The sequence below is a fragment of the Oreochromis aureus genome, linkage group 15, assembly GCF_013358895.1.
Source record: "Oreochromis aureus strain Israel breed Guangdong linkage group 15, ZZ_aureus, whole genome shotgun sequence".
In the NCBI taxonomy this organism is placed as follows: Eukaryota; Metazoa; Chordata; class Actinopteri; order Cichliformes; family Cichlidae; genus Oreochromis; species Oreochromis aureus.
This window is the reverse complement of record NC_052956.1, coordinates 33,954,169-33,971,801: the sequence shown is the minus strand read 5'-3', so window position 1 is coordinate 33,971,801 and position 17,633 is coordinate 33,954,169. Positions and strand designations below refer to the sequence as shown.

The window sequence follows — 17,633 nt, the reverse complement described above, 5'->3', positions numbered from 1 at the left end:
TGGTTAGTCCCATCATTACCAGTGCCACTATGTTCTTTAAAATAGTTTACAGGTTAAAACTGATGGATGCTTTCAACTTGGTTGTTATTTACAGATTAGTCTTCTTTATTTTAATCTTTTTAAGCATATTGGTTGCTAGTCTTCCTGAAATCTGATCTGGCCATATCCAGCAGCAAGATTTATCCCAATACCCTGAAAATCACACTAGTGTGGGCACCCTAAGCTATCATCCACCTCTACAGTCTAACCATCCATAACTTCACCTTCCTGACAAACCCAACGTACCTGCACTAAGGTGGATAAAACCATCTTTTCCTCCTCTGATCTGGCTTTTGTCCCATGTATGGTAGCATTTTTCTCCCCCAGAAAATCTCTTTGTGGAGTTTACATGTTCTCCATGTGCTTGCATAGGTTCTCTGCAGGTACTCTGGCTTCCTCCCAAGGCCTAACACAGTGTCATGCTTGGGGTTAGGTTAATTACTGATTCTAAACTGGCCACAGGTATGTGTGAGAGCGTGAGTGGTTGGTTTGTTAGCTGTGCAATAGACCGAAGATCTGTCTAGGGCATGTACCCCACTGGATAAGCTCCAGTGCCCCCTCCCCCCGTGATCCTGAAGTTGATAAGCAGAAGAATATTGTTAGATGGAGAAAATCTGTTTTCTAGTAAAGTGTGGAAATATGAAACCCCTTCTTGCTAGTGCATTGTGGAAACTACTCTTTAGCATATTTTCACAATGAAGAGGCAAATGGGAAACATGGAGTAAACAAAACAAGACAATGTAAGCAAACCATATCTTGCTGGCCTCAGCAGGATTGTGGTAATATGGCACTCACTGAGTCATCCCCAGACTGAGCTTTGTAGAAATTGTTTCATATAGATGAAAAAAACAAAAAGTTGTTTTCTTGAACAAAATTGAGAAAAGAAAAAAAGACACATGGTGGAAACATTCTGCCAACTTTAAACTTGCTGGAAACACTTAAAGACTTAATCCTAAGTTTTAAGTTGCTTGGTGACAAATGGGTCTCCAGATGTGAACAAGTCAGCACGGGAAAAACCAGCCAAAGATGCAGATCAACAATCCCAGCTGTGCAGAGAAACAGCCAAGCAATCAAGAACAAGAGCAATTTTCCAATATTTTCAACATATCATATTTTAGGTTCACTGTCTGCAAATATCTCTCAAAACTAGGTCTGAAAATGTAGCTTAATTGGACAGTTTTTGAGCCATACACTGGAAATAAACAACATACTATCCTCACATACTTATTGAGATTTCTTACGCGACGTCACTCGGACATTGCTTTAAAGTTGTCCATAATATTGTACTTGATACAGCTATTTGTTGTTCAGGAAATGTGTATTCTCCCAGCGATTGGAAGGGTTCCTGGAGGCTGCTGGCTCCTGCTGGAAGAAAGTACTGTGCCTAAAACCTCAGCTGATTTAAATGGTTATGTGTTGATTTTCATGGTTGCCGGAAGTTTTTCATGTGCGTCTGCAAATGCTCGCTAGCTATTAGCTGAGCAGTGGTAAAATTTAAAAAAGTGATATGGAGAAGGTTAGTCTTCAAAGTAAAGTTCTGCCTTTTAGCTATAGCGCTAAGACATAACTTTTACTTTGGAGGCAAATCTCCATTTTAAGGTTTGTGTTGCACTTTTCACAGTTTCACTACAGCTCGGGGAACAGCTGGCCGCTGTTTGTAGACAAGTCTGTCACTTTCATTCAATCTGTGATCGCAGCAATAAGCTAACGATCAAAGCAATCACAAGGAGGATTGACCCAAATGGTTGGAATGCACATTTTTCTCTAGTGACAGGTGATTGCCATCTGGGCACTCACTGGTCTGTATGTCTGTCTCACTGGACCTTCAGCAGTCATTTTCTTAGTGACTGCCATCAACCTCCACCAGCATAGTTTTGTCCTAACAGCCGATGGTTGCCAGATGGCTGTTAACCATTTTCTAGCCCTGTGTGTCTGGGGTCTTATTCACTTCAACCTACACTGTCAGCATCATTGTCACACATCCAAGTTAAAATCATGTGGTTACTCTTTAAAAAAAAAAATTGCATTGTTACTAAACCACAATAATTCAAAGGGTGAACACAGTTTGACGTCTTCAAGTGAAAAATTCATAGAAAATAAACAGATTTCAATGATCTATCTTTGTTAATCTAGAGGTTTTGATACTTTTGGATCCAAAAATGTTTGGTAGTTTTCTCATGCTGTGTCACAAATGGTTTATAGCTAATTTATAGAGTTTTAATAATCAGGTCTTGTACCAAAAGGATGGCATAACTTCAGTAAGTAAAAAAACAGACTTTCCTTGCCTAAAATCACCTTGCAGATTGCCTCAGGGTCAGCCGCAGGCCATCAATATGTTCGGTGCAATTTCATGATCCCTGCATGATGTCCAATTGCATCTTAGTGCGACTACAGCCATAAAGAAGGAGCTAACTGAATCACTGCATTACGGAAAACTGAATTAGAGCCCACAAACATGTATTTTCCACAGGAGCAGCCCAAAGCAGATGAAAGTGTATAGAGAGACATTTCATAGACAGTGCATCCTCTGCCTTGTCATTATACCGACCCGCTCCATCAACGACATGCAGAACTATCATAATTTCATCCAGTGAAGGAAATGATAACAGTATGGAGTGTGTTTTAGTAGATTCTGGGCATGAAGCAACAAACACTTGACATCTGGTCTTGTTCTGTAGTTACGACAATTAAACATCTGGAGGCTCCAGTAGCTACTGTTGTGAAGGAGACAAATGGGTCACAGTCTCCTCTTAAACTCAAATCTGTGGACCAGATATCTGGGTCAACTGCAAAAAGGCTTTTAGAGATGTCAAGAGCTGTTTTATTTTCACTGTTCACTTGGCTAGAATAGCAAAGGGCTGAATGGATTACAAAAAAGGGAAATGCGAGAGCGACAGACCTGCAGTTTACATGGAAATAATGTGGCTGATTATTGACCCAGATACAAGATTCTACAAGGATTCAGTCTGTTATGGTGGGGAGAGTTTGTGTCACCACAGAGGGAGAACAAGGCGTGTTCGGTCTGAAAGGCAACGTGACGTCACAGCTGGAAACTGGCTGATTGAGGGAAACTCGACTTATGAACGCTGCTTTGTTTTAAGGACGGGCTGACTGGTGCTGCTGCTGCTGCTGGGATACAAAATGGGTGCGGTGCAGGAAGTGTATCTAGTTGTGCCAATACCATCATTGTTTCAGAAATAAACATGCGACATTTATTAATAAGAGATGGGGTCTTAAATCTTTGAAAGAGGAAATCGGCTGGATGATCAACATAAAACAATGATAGCAATCTGTGGTAGGTCTGTCCAAACGGCCCAGACTCTCTCACAGATTGGTTTAGGTGTAGCCGACATGACAAAAGGAGAGCCTTTGGTCGAAAGGATGTATCTAAAAGAGGTGAAAGTCTTAACAGGGTTTCTGTAGGTGACCTACTGGAGCTGACCCTTCCATCACTCATGCAGGTCTCATGAAGTGCTGGGACCATTGTGAAGTTGTTTCGCAGTCAAAAACACCCCCTAAGCTAATAAAATAATCTATTTGCTTTTTCACTTCAATTATATTGGAATTTCAAAGAAATCCAAAATCAAGAAACCAAGAGAGAAAAACCAGTACTCATGCCCTGTATTATTGAAGAAAAAGTCCCTATTAATATGCACTCCGCGTTTACAAACATTTCGGAAAGAATGGGTCATCCCAAAGGGCTGCAGGCACGATGACCGAGTAGTCATTCCTCTTACTTAATCTGCTTAAAATCCACCATTTTTGGCATATGCATAGTTGGTGTATTGTACCAACCGAAATGTACATCACTTGGACCTGAGCAGGCCCTAGTGGACTCGGGGATGCGAAAAGTATCATAATTTTTCCAGGATGCTGCTGCTGCAGTAAGCCAGTTGGTGAAATTTCTTCCATCCTACATATTCAGTGATCAACAGTAAGTAGTACTACTCCAAAGTGGATGTGTTTAGGAATTCTCAGCAACTACATAAAGTTACAGAGTGGGGTGTGTAACAGTTTCCAACACTCTGCAGACTCGGGAACTGCAGAGCTCCAAACCACCTCTACTATTAACATCAGCACAGAAACTGGAAGCACGCAGCGATGCAGCTCCTGCAGGTGGCCCAGTACTTTGGTGGATATACGTTATACGGACAAACTTATCCACCAATCAATATAATTTCTCCAGAAAAGTGAAAACCAGACACAGCATCCTGATAAAATCACAAGCAATCGTTTAATTATCATTACATCAGGAGTTCAGGTAGAAAAAATTTGCCATTGTGCTTGTATTAGATTCCCTGTGTTCAATCTCAGCTTCTCAGGTAACTGAGTTTGGCCGAAGGAGATGAGAAGTCGAGGGTGCGTAATAAGAACCAGTACAAAGTCGTGATCAAGTCATCTTGTATAAACTTCATGAAGTAATAGTCCCGACCAGTTTGAGAGTCGGTAAACAGTCTGTATTTTGTCCTTGCATTTGGAGTGACAACGTCCAACAAACCATAATGTTAATGCTTTTAAGGAAGCCTAAGGAAGCAGGACACGGTGAGGTATTTAAGACATCACAGATGGATGAGGAGTCAGTGGGAAGAAGAAGTCATTATTGGATGCCACCATCTGTGGACAGTGGCCACCCTCTCTCCTTTATTCAGCAGGATCTCTTCAGCTTCAGATCCACCGTGGGAGCGGCTTCGGCTCTCCATGTTCAAAAGTCAAGTGCCGCACTTCCCCCGCGACATTGCCAAATTCACTTTGTGACTTTTTGAACCTGGACATGGGGGAGGAAAAAAAAAAAGGCAAGGAGCACGAAAGGGAGTGGAGGGTGAGGGGGTGGGATGATCTGAAGAAAACAACCAGGCCTCAGAAAACTTTTGGAAAACAGCGTCACAACCAAAGAGGCATAATGCCTCATTGTGGAGGCTGAATGTGCATGATTGTGTTTGCTGGAGAATCTGGAAGGAAGAGGGAGGGGGAGGCGGGACGCATGTGATGTTTGAATTCAACCTGATTGTGATTTTTCAAAAAAATAAAACTTTTTTTTTTTTCTGTACACAACAAGATGTGATTGAGGTGAACTTTATGACACAGGAAATGGCATCTGGCGGCAAAAATCCTGCACAGAGGTGACTGTGTGTCACCGTGAGGGAGAGCGCGCACAAACACTTAAATGCTCGAGTTCTTGCCAAATGTGATAACATGTTACCTAACCTCAGTGTGATGCATCATGTGATGGCGGATTCAGTGCTGGTGTTGGTGGCAGGATATCGCTTTGTGTGTATGTGTTTGTTCAGCTCTCAGTTTTTGCTTGTCGTATGCTTCGTGCTTTCCTGCTGCCTTCAGGAAGCAGCTTTCAGGACGGCCTGATGGGTTTCCTGGCAGGACCCTCTACCCCCCTCCCAGTTCCTACTGGGAGACAATAGGAGGTCTCACAGGGCATGGAGGTGTGCGGTGGTGGGAATTTATTGGGGGAGTAGTGGGCTTCCCTTCAGGAAACTGTAGACTTATCCAAGCAGCAGAGAGGCCTCTTGTGTGTGTATGTGTTGAGCTTCATTTTAGTTTCTGTTCAGCCTAAATATCCTCATGAGGATGAGGACTCCTGTGAAAGAGATTAAGCTCAGGATTAGCAGCTGGCTTTAAATTTCAGATTATCAGATTGGAAGTAAAGATTCTGAAAACTGACCTGTAAACTTCTTAGAAAGAAACTCTCTAAATTCAGAGTTGATTCTTAAATGGTAATTACAGAAACTCTCACCTCTATTTCAGAAGCTTAAGTTTTTATTAATGTCCTATGAGCTTTGTTTAAAGACATGGAGTGTAAAATCTCATAGATTGAATGTTGCAGTCAACTGAGCTCTGTTTTCTTACTTGTTCCAATTCAAGTGCATAATCCTAGCTGCGGTGGCTGCTGTAGGACAAACAACGCTGGGGTCCATTCATCTGTAGTAAGGGCAGGCTGTCAGTCTGCTGGTTAACTCAGCCGGGTGTCCACGTTTATTTACTGTAGATGAGGCTGTAAAACTTAACCATGACAGCAATACTCAGGTCAGTTTCTGAGGAGATCTTGAACTTTTATGTTGGGAAGCGCTGCTATTTTTGCTGCTGTTAGCCTCTGTTAGCTGCTGTTAGTGATTGTTTTGTTTTTGTTTTTTTTGAAATGGCTCTAACATTGTTAGATGCTTAGTAAATAAATTATATGATGTGAGAATGTAATCAAAATGTTTTTCAGAGGGAAAGCGTGATTATAGGATATTCAAACATAACATTAGCAGGTTTTAAGCTAATGTTAGCTTAAAACCTGCTATTGTTGTTTAACTGGCTTGTTGTCAGCTGTCCAGTGATGTCTAATCTGATAACAATTTGTCAAGTAATTTCTGCAAGTTTTTCTTGTTTTAGAGCCCTGACTTCAGTTCATGAGATGAGGCTTAAAGTGAGGAGAAAAAGGATGAGGTGTTGATGAGGGTGGAGACGGAGAAAAAAAATAATGAGCCCTGGAAGATGGCTGCCCCTCCTCGAGCCTGGTCTGCTGGAAGTTTCTACCTGTTAAAAGGGATATTTTCCTTCCCACTGTTGCCAAGTGTTTGCTCATAGGGGCCCGTCTGATTGTTGGGGTTTTCTCTTCATCATGTTGTACCTTACAATATAAAGCAGCTTGAGGCGACATTTGTTATTTGGTGCTAAAAATAGTCTAATGAAAACTGCTGACAAATATCAGGCAGTACGATTCAATTATTATATTCATGGATGTATAGAAAGTTTATTTGTTACCTTCAAACAAGGAGGTAAATGAATTCTAAGCAGCTCTTTTACTCTAGACTATTCTAGCTGTGTCTGCAATTATTTAGTGATATTATCCTCAGGAAATGCAAGTTCTTTTGAATCTACAAATGCCTGTAATGCAGTGTAAAAATGCACAGATTAATGGATCAAAATTTAATCCAAACCTCATGAAAGTTAAATTATATAATGATAAGTGTATGGTATCCATTCTGGGGTGGATGAGTGTGCGTCTGGTTTGTATCTTTGCTTCTATTAGTCTGTACGTCTTCACATTTCTCAATGAGTTTTTTTCTCATGCAAATCAGTCAGACTGTACAAGCTACTGTCAGGGAGAGGATGTTGGCTTTCGTCCCCCTCGTCATCAGTCTGGTCGTGTCTCCTCGTCTCTCTCCCTTTTTCTCTCACAGGCCTCCCTTCTCGGGAAAAGGGTGGCGTTGGGGATGAGGTCATTCTTTCAAAACATGGCCCCCGATTCTCCAACCAACATGTTTCCTCCTCCATGAACTGGACTGACCAGTGTTCCAGTCCTCGTTAATAACACATCTACGAGTGTGTGCTGGGATTACAGGATACCTCTCCTCTCATGTTCCATGTTTTATGAAGGGGAAAAAATGCAGCAATATTATTCTGTATTTTCCATTTTTGTTGTAGCTTAAAGGTAACTAACATGCTGAGTTGTGTATCCAGTGCAAAGAAGCTCTGACTGATGCAATAAAGCAATTTTGGGAAAGTATACGATTTTAATCATTATTTTGCTAAGTGGTTACAACTTGAGTGCTAGTTTTTTTTCATTCAGTTAAATTCAGTTACATTTGATTTATATAGCTCCAAATATGTGCTTTATATTGTAAGCTAAAGACTTGTAACACAGAGAAAACCCCTAAAATCAAACAACTCCCTATGAGCAAGTACTTGACGGCAGTGGGTAGGAAAACGTCCTTTTTAAGAGGAAAAAACAATCAAACCAGTCTTGGGGAGGGGCAACCATCTGCCATGACTGTTTGGGGGTGTATGCTTATGCTTGCAACTTTGTGTATAAATTTTTGCTGGTGACAGATTTTAGGTGTGTTTAGTGGTTTGACTGTATGATGGATGTTTAGTTTTACTTTTGAACGTCTTAGCATCAAGCTGTTGTTGTTCTATAGACATATTTTGTACAACATCCTATGGATGTACAGTGGATATTCTGATGATATTGAGTCTTTCATCATTTACGCTGGCTGGCTCTGAGGGTGTCCCAGACTCACTGCAGTAGTGTTCTGGATAATGGCTGACCCAATCAGAAAATACAGGTGGTGATGTAGAGGTTTTGTCTGAGTGGTCCGAGAGAGTACAGGCTCCATCTCTTGGAGCCTGTACTCGTATATCAATCAAGTGGCATGATGCTGGTGTCTTCCACTCAGTCATGTCAGCTTACAAAAATCAAGAAATGCACAACAAGCTGTAATGATACCAAAGTGTAGCTTGTGCCAGCAGACAACAGCAGCTGAACAGGTCTTTATGTTTCAAATATAATCAGTAAAAGTAACATAATACATACATTGTAGCACCAGCTGGTGGCTACTTGGACACATTACATGACTGTGGTCTGTAGCTGTTGCACAAAGCTGGCCAAAAAACCCTGTAGTTTACTAGTACTGATCTGGATTCAAACCAGGAGACAAAACACAATCCTGAAATCAAAAGCTCATGAACTGCACTGTGTACCCACTGATGCTACCATTACCTGAGACAGCCTCTTCCAAATTACAGCACACAATGTTCATACTTACCAAACGTATTAGGCTCTTTGGTTAAAGATACACGACTCAAAATTTGTCAAAAGCACCCACAAATACAGGCAGTTGGAGCATTTAATCAATTTCAGCTTACAAGGGGTTTATTTTTTTAAGCGTTTAGTTCCTGTGCACCAGCATAGCGCTCCATTAGCTATGACTGCAGTTCAGCACCAAATTGTAAGAATTTGTTGAAAACACAGTTTGTTGACATGCAAAGTACTGGAGCTGCTCAGCCACAGAAACCCATTCCACTGAAGCTCCCAGTGTTCAGTTTCTGTGCTGATGTTAATACCGTTAATAATACAGTTATTGAGTTTTCAGAGCATTGGTGACAAAGTATGTGCCTCAGCTCTTGGCGATATGCTGTAACTTGATGTGGTCTGACACTTTGCGGCTGAGTTGCTGTAATTCCTAAACAATTCCACTTTGCAGTAATACTCCGTATGCCTTGCAACAAAGCTGACTTTGTTGCAAGGCATGTCATTACAGTACCATGCTTTAATTCAGTGAATTCTCTAGAATGACTCATTGTTTCAGGAATGTGTGTAAAAGCAGACTGCGTGGTGATTGATTTTATAAACCTGAATTCAGAGATTGAAAGATGTGACCCTCTATTTTGTCCATTAGTGTCCACCTGTGATGTTTTGTGAATAAACTGACACGTTTGTTCACTGAAACTTGTAGTGTGACATTTGACATTTGTGTTGTATTGTTTTAAAACTTTTACATTCATACAAGCAATAATCAAAAACTAGCCAAACCAACAGCAACAAAAAACATTTATCTAAAATAAATTAATGGTAGGACCTAGGATGCTGCAGTGCGCATGTTGAGAAAATTACTTTTGGAAAGTAATAGATTACTTTAGATAAGCTAAAGCATGTCTTTTATCCTGTCTTCCTTCTCACACCACAACCCGCCGCAGCAGATGGCCCCGCCCCTCCCTGAGCCTGGTTCTGTGGGAGGTTTCTTCCTGTTAAATGGGAGTTTTTCCTTCCCACTGTCGCCAAAGTGCTTACTCACAGGGGGTCATATGATTGTTGGGTTTCTCTCTGTAATTATTATTGTAGGGTCTACCTTACAATATAAAGTGCCTTGAGGTGACATTTGTTGTGATTTGGTGCTGTATAAATAAAATTGAATTGAATAGATTATATTAAAAATCTGTGAAAATTTAACAGCTAATACATTTGATCAGTTGTCTAAGAAATGCTTTATTTAAACAGGAAGGTCCTCTCTTGGTTGCAGTTTCAAATGTTAGAACAAAAACCATTTCATAAACAAAATACTGCAGAATTTCCTGCACTGAAACACATTCTTGTCTGCCGTGCTTGTGACCAGCTGGCCACGTTCTCAGACTCAGGTTTCAGAGCAGTGGGCACCAATTTTATTGGCAGATGTGAAATTTGAAGAAGACAAAAGAACAAAAGCAATGCGTTAAACTGCACAGTTAAAACAACAACAACAACAACAAAAAAAAAAACCCCAAAAGCTATCAGCGGTGTGAAAACAATCAGTTTTGAGCCATTTAAAACAGTCTCACAGCTGTATATCTTTGTGTATATGGTGTGTTTTGTGCCAGCCTCAGACTCTGCGTGTGTGTTTGAGAGTGTGAAAGGCTTGACAGCGGGGCTCTCAGCTGGTTAGGGCTCGGGGTGTAGAGGGAAGGAATGCAGCTTCTTTCCGCAGTCTGTAATTTGCTGTCATCAAATCAGAGAGAAAAACAGCAACACATGAGAGGAGCCGAGGGAAATGTGTGTGTGTCTGTGTGTCTTGTGGATAGCTGGGGGTGAGAAGAAGGAAAAAGTCATGTGAGAAGGGTTAAGATGAGGAAGAGAAGAGCTGGGAAACGAAGAGGAGCAGGGAGGAAATGAAGGGAGCTCTGGAGGAAGAAGTGAGAAATGAGAAAGAGGAGACTCGGCCATTGACTCTTGTTTTAACAATCTAATGAACTTGCAGCACAATGGGTGACTCTCTTTAATGAATAAGGCCTCAGCATGTCTCAGCATTCAATGTGGTGTTGATTTTCGGGAGTAAAAACCTCCTTTTTTTTTTCTTTTTTTTTTTCTGAATGGCGCCTCTTCCAGCAGCTGCTTGTTTACAGTATTTTCTTCAGTTTGTTTTCTGTGTTGCTCTGTATGGTAAATAAATTATCTGAAGTGGAGGCATTTCTGAAAGAATTGTATTAACATGGTTGCGTCACTAGCGTCAGCCTTGAGCTGTTAAGCCAACAATTTAATCATGGAAAACGCAGTATTTTCAAGGAGTGTCCTTTCTTCTATTCAGCAAGTTAAAACAGCCCTACTGAAAGTGTAATCCAACAGCTTCACATTAGTAAATATGGACATAATACCACTGTCTGCAAGGAGGAGGAAAATATACAGCACACAGCACTGTGACTCATACCTAACTGGATTCAATAACAACAGGCTAACTGAACCTTACTAAAGCAAACAACACTGAGACTCAATTTGTGAACTGCAGACAAGTCCTCAGACAAAAACTGTAGGTAGGATTACATGTTACTAAAAGTGACCGCTGAATCGAGATTTCTGTGACTTGTTTTTGAGCTCTGCTTAGCTTGTGTTTGGTTTTAAACAAAGCCAATACAAAAACTCAAAGTACTGCTCTCTGCTTTGGTCGAGGCCACATCTTTAAAAAGCTTTTGTGTGGCTTTTGTCCGATTGGCACAGACACTGCAGCGTTGTGTTTGCTGTGGTCTGAGAGTAAAATGTGGCTGAAACACTGAGGGGAACCTGAAGCCTGTACTACTTAGCCAGGTAACTTAAGAAGTTCATACATTAAAGTCTTTTGTTTTTTCATAACTCTTTTCTTTCTAGACTAAATATTATAACATATTACAGAGTTAGTTAATAATGTATAACAAAATAGCTCTAATAGATACAAATGGCTCTGATTGTAAATATCCCAGTATATTGCACAAATTAAATATATGTGGTTAACACTGAGGTGCCCCTCTTATCATGTGATACTTTATTTTTTCCGTAGAGGATGTGTATACTTGTGCATTATATGGAGGAGTTCTACAGGCAGGAATGATTTCCTGCGTCGTTCAGTGATGCATTTGGGTAATCTCAGTCTCTCACTGAAGGCGCTCCTGTGATTGGCCAGCACGTCATGGAGTGGGTGGGAGGTGTTGTCCTTATTTTGGACAACATCCGCCTCTCTGACACCACCTCAAGGGAGTCCAGCTCCATCCCCACGGCATTACTGGCCTTGCGGATCAGTTTGAGTCTGTTGGCATCTGCGACCCTCAACCTGCCACAACAGACTCACAGAGAATCTTGAACATTGTCTGACAGATGTTAAGACCTCAGCCGCTTCAAAAAACAGAGTGCAGAGTGCAGTGGTGTTTATTGCCAATATGTACTCTGTTGTATTTATGACCCTCAAACAGGAAATTTGTTTATACTTGTCTAAGGCGGGTTACCTCTGTAGAGTCTATGAACTAACCTTCGTAAGTGGCCAAAGTCATTGTCCACGTTTATTACATGTTCATAACCATGCGGCCAAGTTTTATATGCATTATATGTCTTACACTGAGGCGATGTTTGCTGATAAATGATCTCACTGACAGATTCAAAAACTGCGGGTTTCCAGGAATGCACAGGAGGAATCGGCGGTGCTGAACAGGCCAATTACAGGAGTGGCAGGCTGCGTCGACCTGACGCTCACGTGCTTCTGGTAGACCTGTCCATGTTTGTGACTGGCCAGATGCCAATGCCAAAATTCTTTCATGGCAATGAGCTTGGAGCTAGATTAACAAACCCTGGGTGAACTATTGATAACCGCTTTCGTGTGACCGCTTAGCCTGATTGCAGATGTTGTGGTAAGTGAAGCCTGATAAGGAAAAAAAAAAGATATCCTGGGTATGTTGAACTTGCTTTGTAGTACAGGACCCAAAGCAGTAGGTGATATGAAACGTTTATCAGTATGCATTCTTTCTTTTCTTTGCACTAAAGGTTCTTACTATCAAGTCAAAGACAACCTCTGACAAGATTTGGAATAATTAGTCAGCAGCCTGTGTGAATGTTTACAGGCTTTTCTTTGACAGTAAAAGGTGTGTGTGTGTGTAAGTGTGTGTTATAGTCTGAGCTGTCAGATGATGTGTGTGTTTATAGGTTATCAGCAGTCAGCCAGCTAGAAGGACAACTGGCGTGTTTCAACAGCGTGTGTTAGGAATGTGCTTGAGGCTACTGGAAAACATATATGTGTGTGTCTGTTTGTGCATGGCTACAACTAAATGAATGACTACATGTATTCATACCATATGTGTGTGAGTCGGGTTGCTGTATCCAGTCTTTGCTTTAAATTTAAAATACACCAAAACAAGGTTTGTGCCAGTAACACTGACCCACTCAGATGCCAGCCACTATCACCTGTGATAGTGACATGCACTTCAGTGCCGGCAGACATAAACACTGTGACAAAGTGGGATTACATGACTTACTTCTCACTTCTCTAAGAGCGAGGAAGCAAAGGTGTATCCAATGTGCACGTCTATTGATGTGTTTTTATTTATACGCAGTAGCACATGCAGTATTCATGCAGTAGCACAGTGAGATGCAATATAATGCATAATCTGATTGGGGTAAATGTAACACTGTAGATTGTGCCAATGTAGTGCAACATGTTGTAGGTAATAACGATGCAAGTAGGTGAATGGTCTGAGAAGTAACATATACACTGATGCATACATGCATTAGGTTTAAAAATAATAGTAAATATTGAAAGTAATAACAGTAATAAAGCTATTGGTAATTATTAACATACTAATTTAACAATGTTATATGTAAAACTTTCACCAGACTATTAGTGATTGTAATCCATCTATGTATGAATGATGGGCAACTTTAAAATTTTGGACATTTTCATACCAATGTGAAGGCTGCCAGCTTTTATTTCATTTCATTTATATGGCAGAAACACTGCTAACTGATCAACAATTAAAAAAACTAAACAGATCGATAAATAAAATGCACGAGCAAACAAAGAGATGCAAGTGAAGGAAGTGAGGGGACACGTTGGTATACTAACAAACAATCGTAGAGATGGACTCACAGCCAGCCTCAACTGTTTGACATTAACTCATCAGGTTAATCTCTGTAATATGTAATCACAGTTGGCTTTCTCCACAGAACAACTTTTGAATTTTATAATAGTTTATTGTTTCATGTAAAATCACTAATTTCTGTGTGCTTCAGTTGGTGGTGAGCTTAGTCGGTTTCTAGTCTTTAAGCTAACTCTTTCTGCAATGCAAATTTCTTATTGCATCACTAATTGTAGCTCTTTGTTTGAAATGAACGTTTAAAATGAGGTTTTTTTTCCCCCTTGACTATTTATTGGTGGGAAGTAGCAACATCCTGTAGTATTGTAGTGACGGAGAGTGAGCCAAACAACTTGAGGCTTGAAAACAAAAAATCCACTTCCTGTATGGCATTCCTGCTCTTTCTGTCTCCTTTCCTGTCTGCTTCACTGTCCTATTCAGCAAGAAAGGTTGAAACGCCCAAAAACAAACCAAAAAGAAAATACCTGCGAGAGAGTGCATTTTGATCCACATGATGATATCAGTGTGTGTGGTGGATTAACAGGAAAAAAGACAAAGCTGTAGAACAGCTTCCTCGGTACTGACCTACCATTTTTCCCAGACAGTATGCTCTCACTGAAGGTTGTGTGTGGCATCTGGTCACTGTAAAAGCCAGATGTGATCATTCACATCATTTTCATCTTCAGCAAACTGATACAGAAATGTTGACTCATCAGTTTACTCAGTTCTCCTCTGTTGTGACAGAAGTTTGTTATGATGTTAATTGATCTCTGTTTCACAGGGCTGTGTGAAGCAGGGAGGACGAACCGACCTGAGCTCCAGCTGCATGAATTTATCAGTGAGTGGCTGACAGAGATGAACCTCTTTAATGCACCGTTTTAAGATTCACTTTTGTTTTTCCTTCATAATTGGTGTCCAAAATTCAGAGTTTTCCACATGTTGTTTGGAGCTAGGAGCTTTTCTGCAGCACAGGAAGCATTTTATATTTCCTGAAGAAGAAGCAGTTAATAGCAGCAGAGACAGCTACTGTGGCTACTACGAGATGGGTTTAACTGAATTAGTTAAAGTGAAAGACGGGGATTCGCAATCTTTTGAATTCAGTCACAGGTTGTTACACGTTCTTACAACCCATAAAAGACGATCCTCTGTGCTTGATCTAAAAAATTTACCAATTAAGAAAAAAAACAAAACATGGGAAAGTCAAAATTCTACTTGCAGAAACCTACTTCTGTGCAGTATTTTATAGCTTCCTTTATTTACACTGGTCTTGGTCCAAGGTCATCTATAACAAATGCATTCATGTTGCTCTGTGTTTTCTTTAAGCCAGGTGTTGATTCAAAGCTGTGTGCGTGCTGAAAGGTCCTCGTCCTGAAAAATGACTCAGTCTGTGCAAGTTAACCCAAAGCTGCCTGGTAAGAAACTCTATAAAGAAGTCTCTGTTATTGAAATTAAAGCTTACTGTCAAATGTAATTGTGTGTCCTGAAGGTGTGAATATTTCTGTTCGTTACACCTAGAGATGAGGTTTGGGGTTTGCAACATGTAGTTTTAGAAATATATCAAGTAATTTGTTTTGACCTGACAGGTAGTGATGAACTAACCACATTTAGATAATTAAGATGATATCAGAGTGTCTGAGAGTTTCATGTGTCTTTAAGACACCTAAATCAACTACAGCTGATGATGAAATAACGCTGAAAGTGTTAACCTTCGCCAATGATGAAGCAAAAAAAATTAGACATGGCTTTTTTTTTTTTTTTTTTTTTTTGGGGGGGGGCGAATACAACAGGAATGCTTTTTGTTTCCTGTAAAGGTGTAATATTTTGATGGTAGCCTGAGGGGTTTAAATCTGTTAGTTTTATGATGACACTGCTTTACAATTACACTCCTGTTTTGTTTATATAACTGTTGATCATGCATACAGGATGATAAGAAAGTCGGTGAAGAAGCAGCTGGGAAAGATGGATATAGACAAAGGAAATAAACACATGCACATGTTTAAAAAGGAAACGCAATTCAACTCATTGCCAGGTCTCACTGAAATCAAATGTAACTTCTGTTTATAGAGATGCCCTCTGGAATTTCTTAAGTACCGATCACGTGTTGTCCATAACATGTCTTTCTCCTTTCAGATCTAGGCTCGCCTTTCCATTACCCCAGTCAAGAGGAGGCAGATCAGCAAGCTTCTTACTCTGTCCAGACTCCGTATGGATTTCAGCTGGATCTAGACTTTCTTAAATATGTAGAAGAGATAGAAAGTGGGCACAACCTCCGTCGCGCACCCATCAGTTCTCGGCGCTCTGGCCGGGGGCTAAAACTCTCCCAGAGGAATCCGGGTGTGGGGGGGCGTACCAGTGGCTGGACGTCCACTGAGTCGCTCTCATCCCCGGTCAGCGAAGATGGCAGAGCTCCACCGCCACCGCCGCCTCGTAACCGGCTTGGGTCAGCTCCCTGCGAGACGGTCTCCCTTTCCCCTGTAACTTTTCTCAACGTTCCTCCGCTATCTGCTGGGGCAAAAGTGCCACCGCCTCCACCACAACGTAACCCCAGAGTTGAGCGGACTCTCCTGGAAACCAGCCGGAGGCTACAGCAGGAACAAACCCACCAGAACCAAAATGGCACGCGCTTCCAGCTTGCAGATCCTCCCAAACCGCTCTTAACCTCTCCAGCCATGCAGCCTCTGCAAAGTAGCTGGACCAAACCCAGTCCTCAGACCTCTGGGCGCAGCACTCCAGCTGCTGGCACCACTGTGACCCCAATCCCACCCAGCCAACTGCAAACAGTTAGAGAGCAAATGGCAACAGCCTTGAAGCAGCTGAAGGAGATGGAAGAAAGGGTAAAAGGTGTTCCTGCACTTGAGAAAGAAGTGGCCAAGCTTCGTGCAGAGAAAGATATGCTCTTGTTAGCCCTGCAGGAGAAGAAGGCAGCCATGGACTTGGCCCAACAGAAGCAACAGTTTACAGAGACTTCCACCCAAACCGTAGAGATCCTCCAAACTGAACACAGTCGATTGACTTCACCGACCTCGACTGGACACAAAGGCTTTGTAAAATCTGGTGAGCTGAAAAGGCTGACAGAAAAGTTTGAAGGGAAAGAGGAGAAACCCCTCAAACTGTCAAGTAAGACTTTAGTAAATGCCCCTGAAAAAACAGTCATTCAGAAGAAGTCAGTGGCTGTAGGGGACAACATGCCGATGGCCTCAGTTGTTTTATACTACAGAGATGGTGTAAAAGATGCATGTGAGGGCACCAGGGTGAATGTTTGCGAGAAGTGCACAGAAACAGAACCCCCCCTGGTTCAGGAGGAGGGAATACAAACCAGAGTGGAGACAGAAGAGGCTGAAGTTTGGGTCATGGAGTCACTACTTGGCCTGACCACAGAAGCACAGCGGGAGATAGACACCTTACAGGACACCATTAAATTCCAACAGGAGTCCATTGTGGCTCTAGAGGATCGGTTGAGTGTTGCAGACACAGACCTTGGCATTCTTAGAGCGAAGATGGAGGGAAACATGTCCAAAATCACATTTGAGAAGGGGGTTCTTGCCAAACCTGACATGACAAATGCCCAAGTAGAAACGCTAACTTCTGCATTAAAGCACGCTGCAGTTTCTTGTCATCCGGAGGTGGCCGATGCATGTGTAGGAGAAGATGCAGTGTCAGATCAAAGTGAGCAAAGCACCCAGACCGATGCATTAGAGACACTAGAAGAACGAGCTCCGGCTGCTCCGGTTTTACTCATTAGCACCGGATGTCAATGGGAGAACTTAAGCGAGGAAAAGACTGAAGAGCAAAAAGTTACTGTACCAAAGAGGAGACAGCTGACTATTGCTGAATACAAGGTCTCACCAGAAGAAGAAGAAGTAGTTGGAAAGGTTAAGAATGAAGGAGGAGATGAAAAAGAGAAGACTGCAGCCAGCAGCACCAAGACAGGTAAGTACTGTTTGGCTTTGCTGCTGATTTTATGAGCTGGGGTC

The 17,633-nt window shown here is 41.6% G+C and overlaps 1 protein-coding gene across 3 annotated transcripts in view; it reads left to right on the top strand.

The window, feature by feature from the left end:
* Positions 1–17,633, top strand: part of kank3 (KN motif and ankyrin repeat domains 3) — a 36,037-nt gene that overhangs the window by 8,557 nt on the left and 9,847 nt on the right. For 2 of the 3 annotated variants that reach the window (XM_031737353.2, XM_039599150.1), the window contains exons 2-4: positions 14,441–14,497; positions 14,983–15,071; positions 15,790–17,589. In XM_031737353.2, coding sequence (XP_031593213.1) covers positions 15,035–15,071; positions 15,790–17,589 — 1,837 coding nt within the window. In that variant the 5' untranslated portion in view covers positions 14,441–14,497; positions 14,983–15,034. The remainder of the gene's footprint in view (positions 1–14,440; positions 14,498–14,982; positions 15,072–15,789; positions 17,590–17,633) is intronic. The other variant, XM_031737360.2, reaches the window with a different exon arrangement.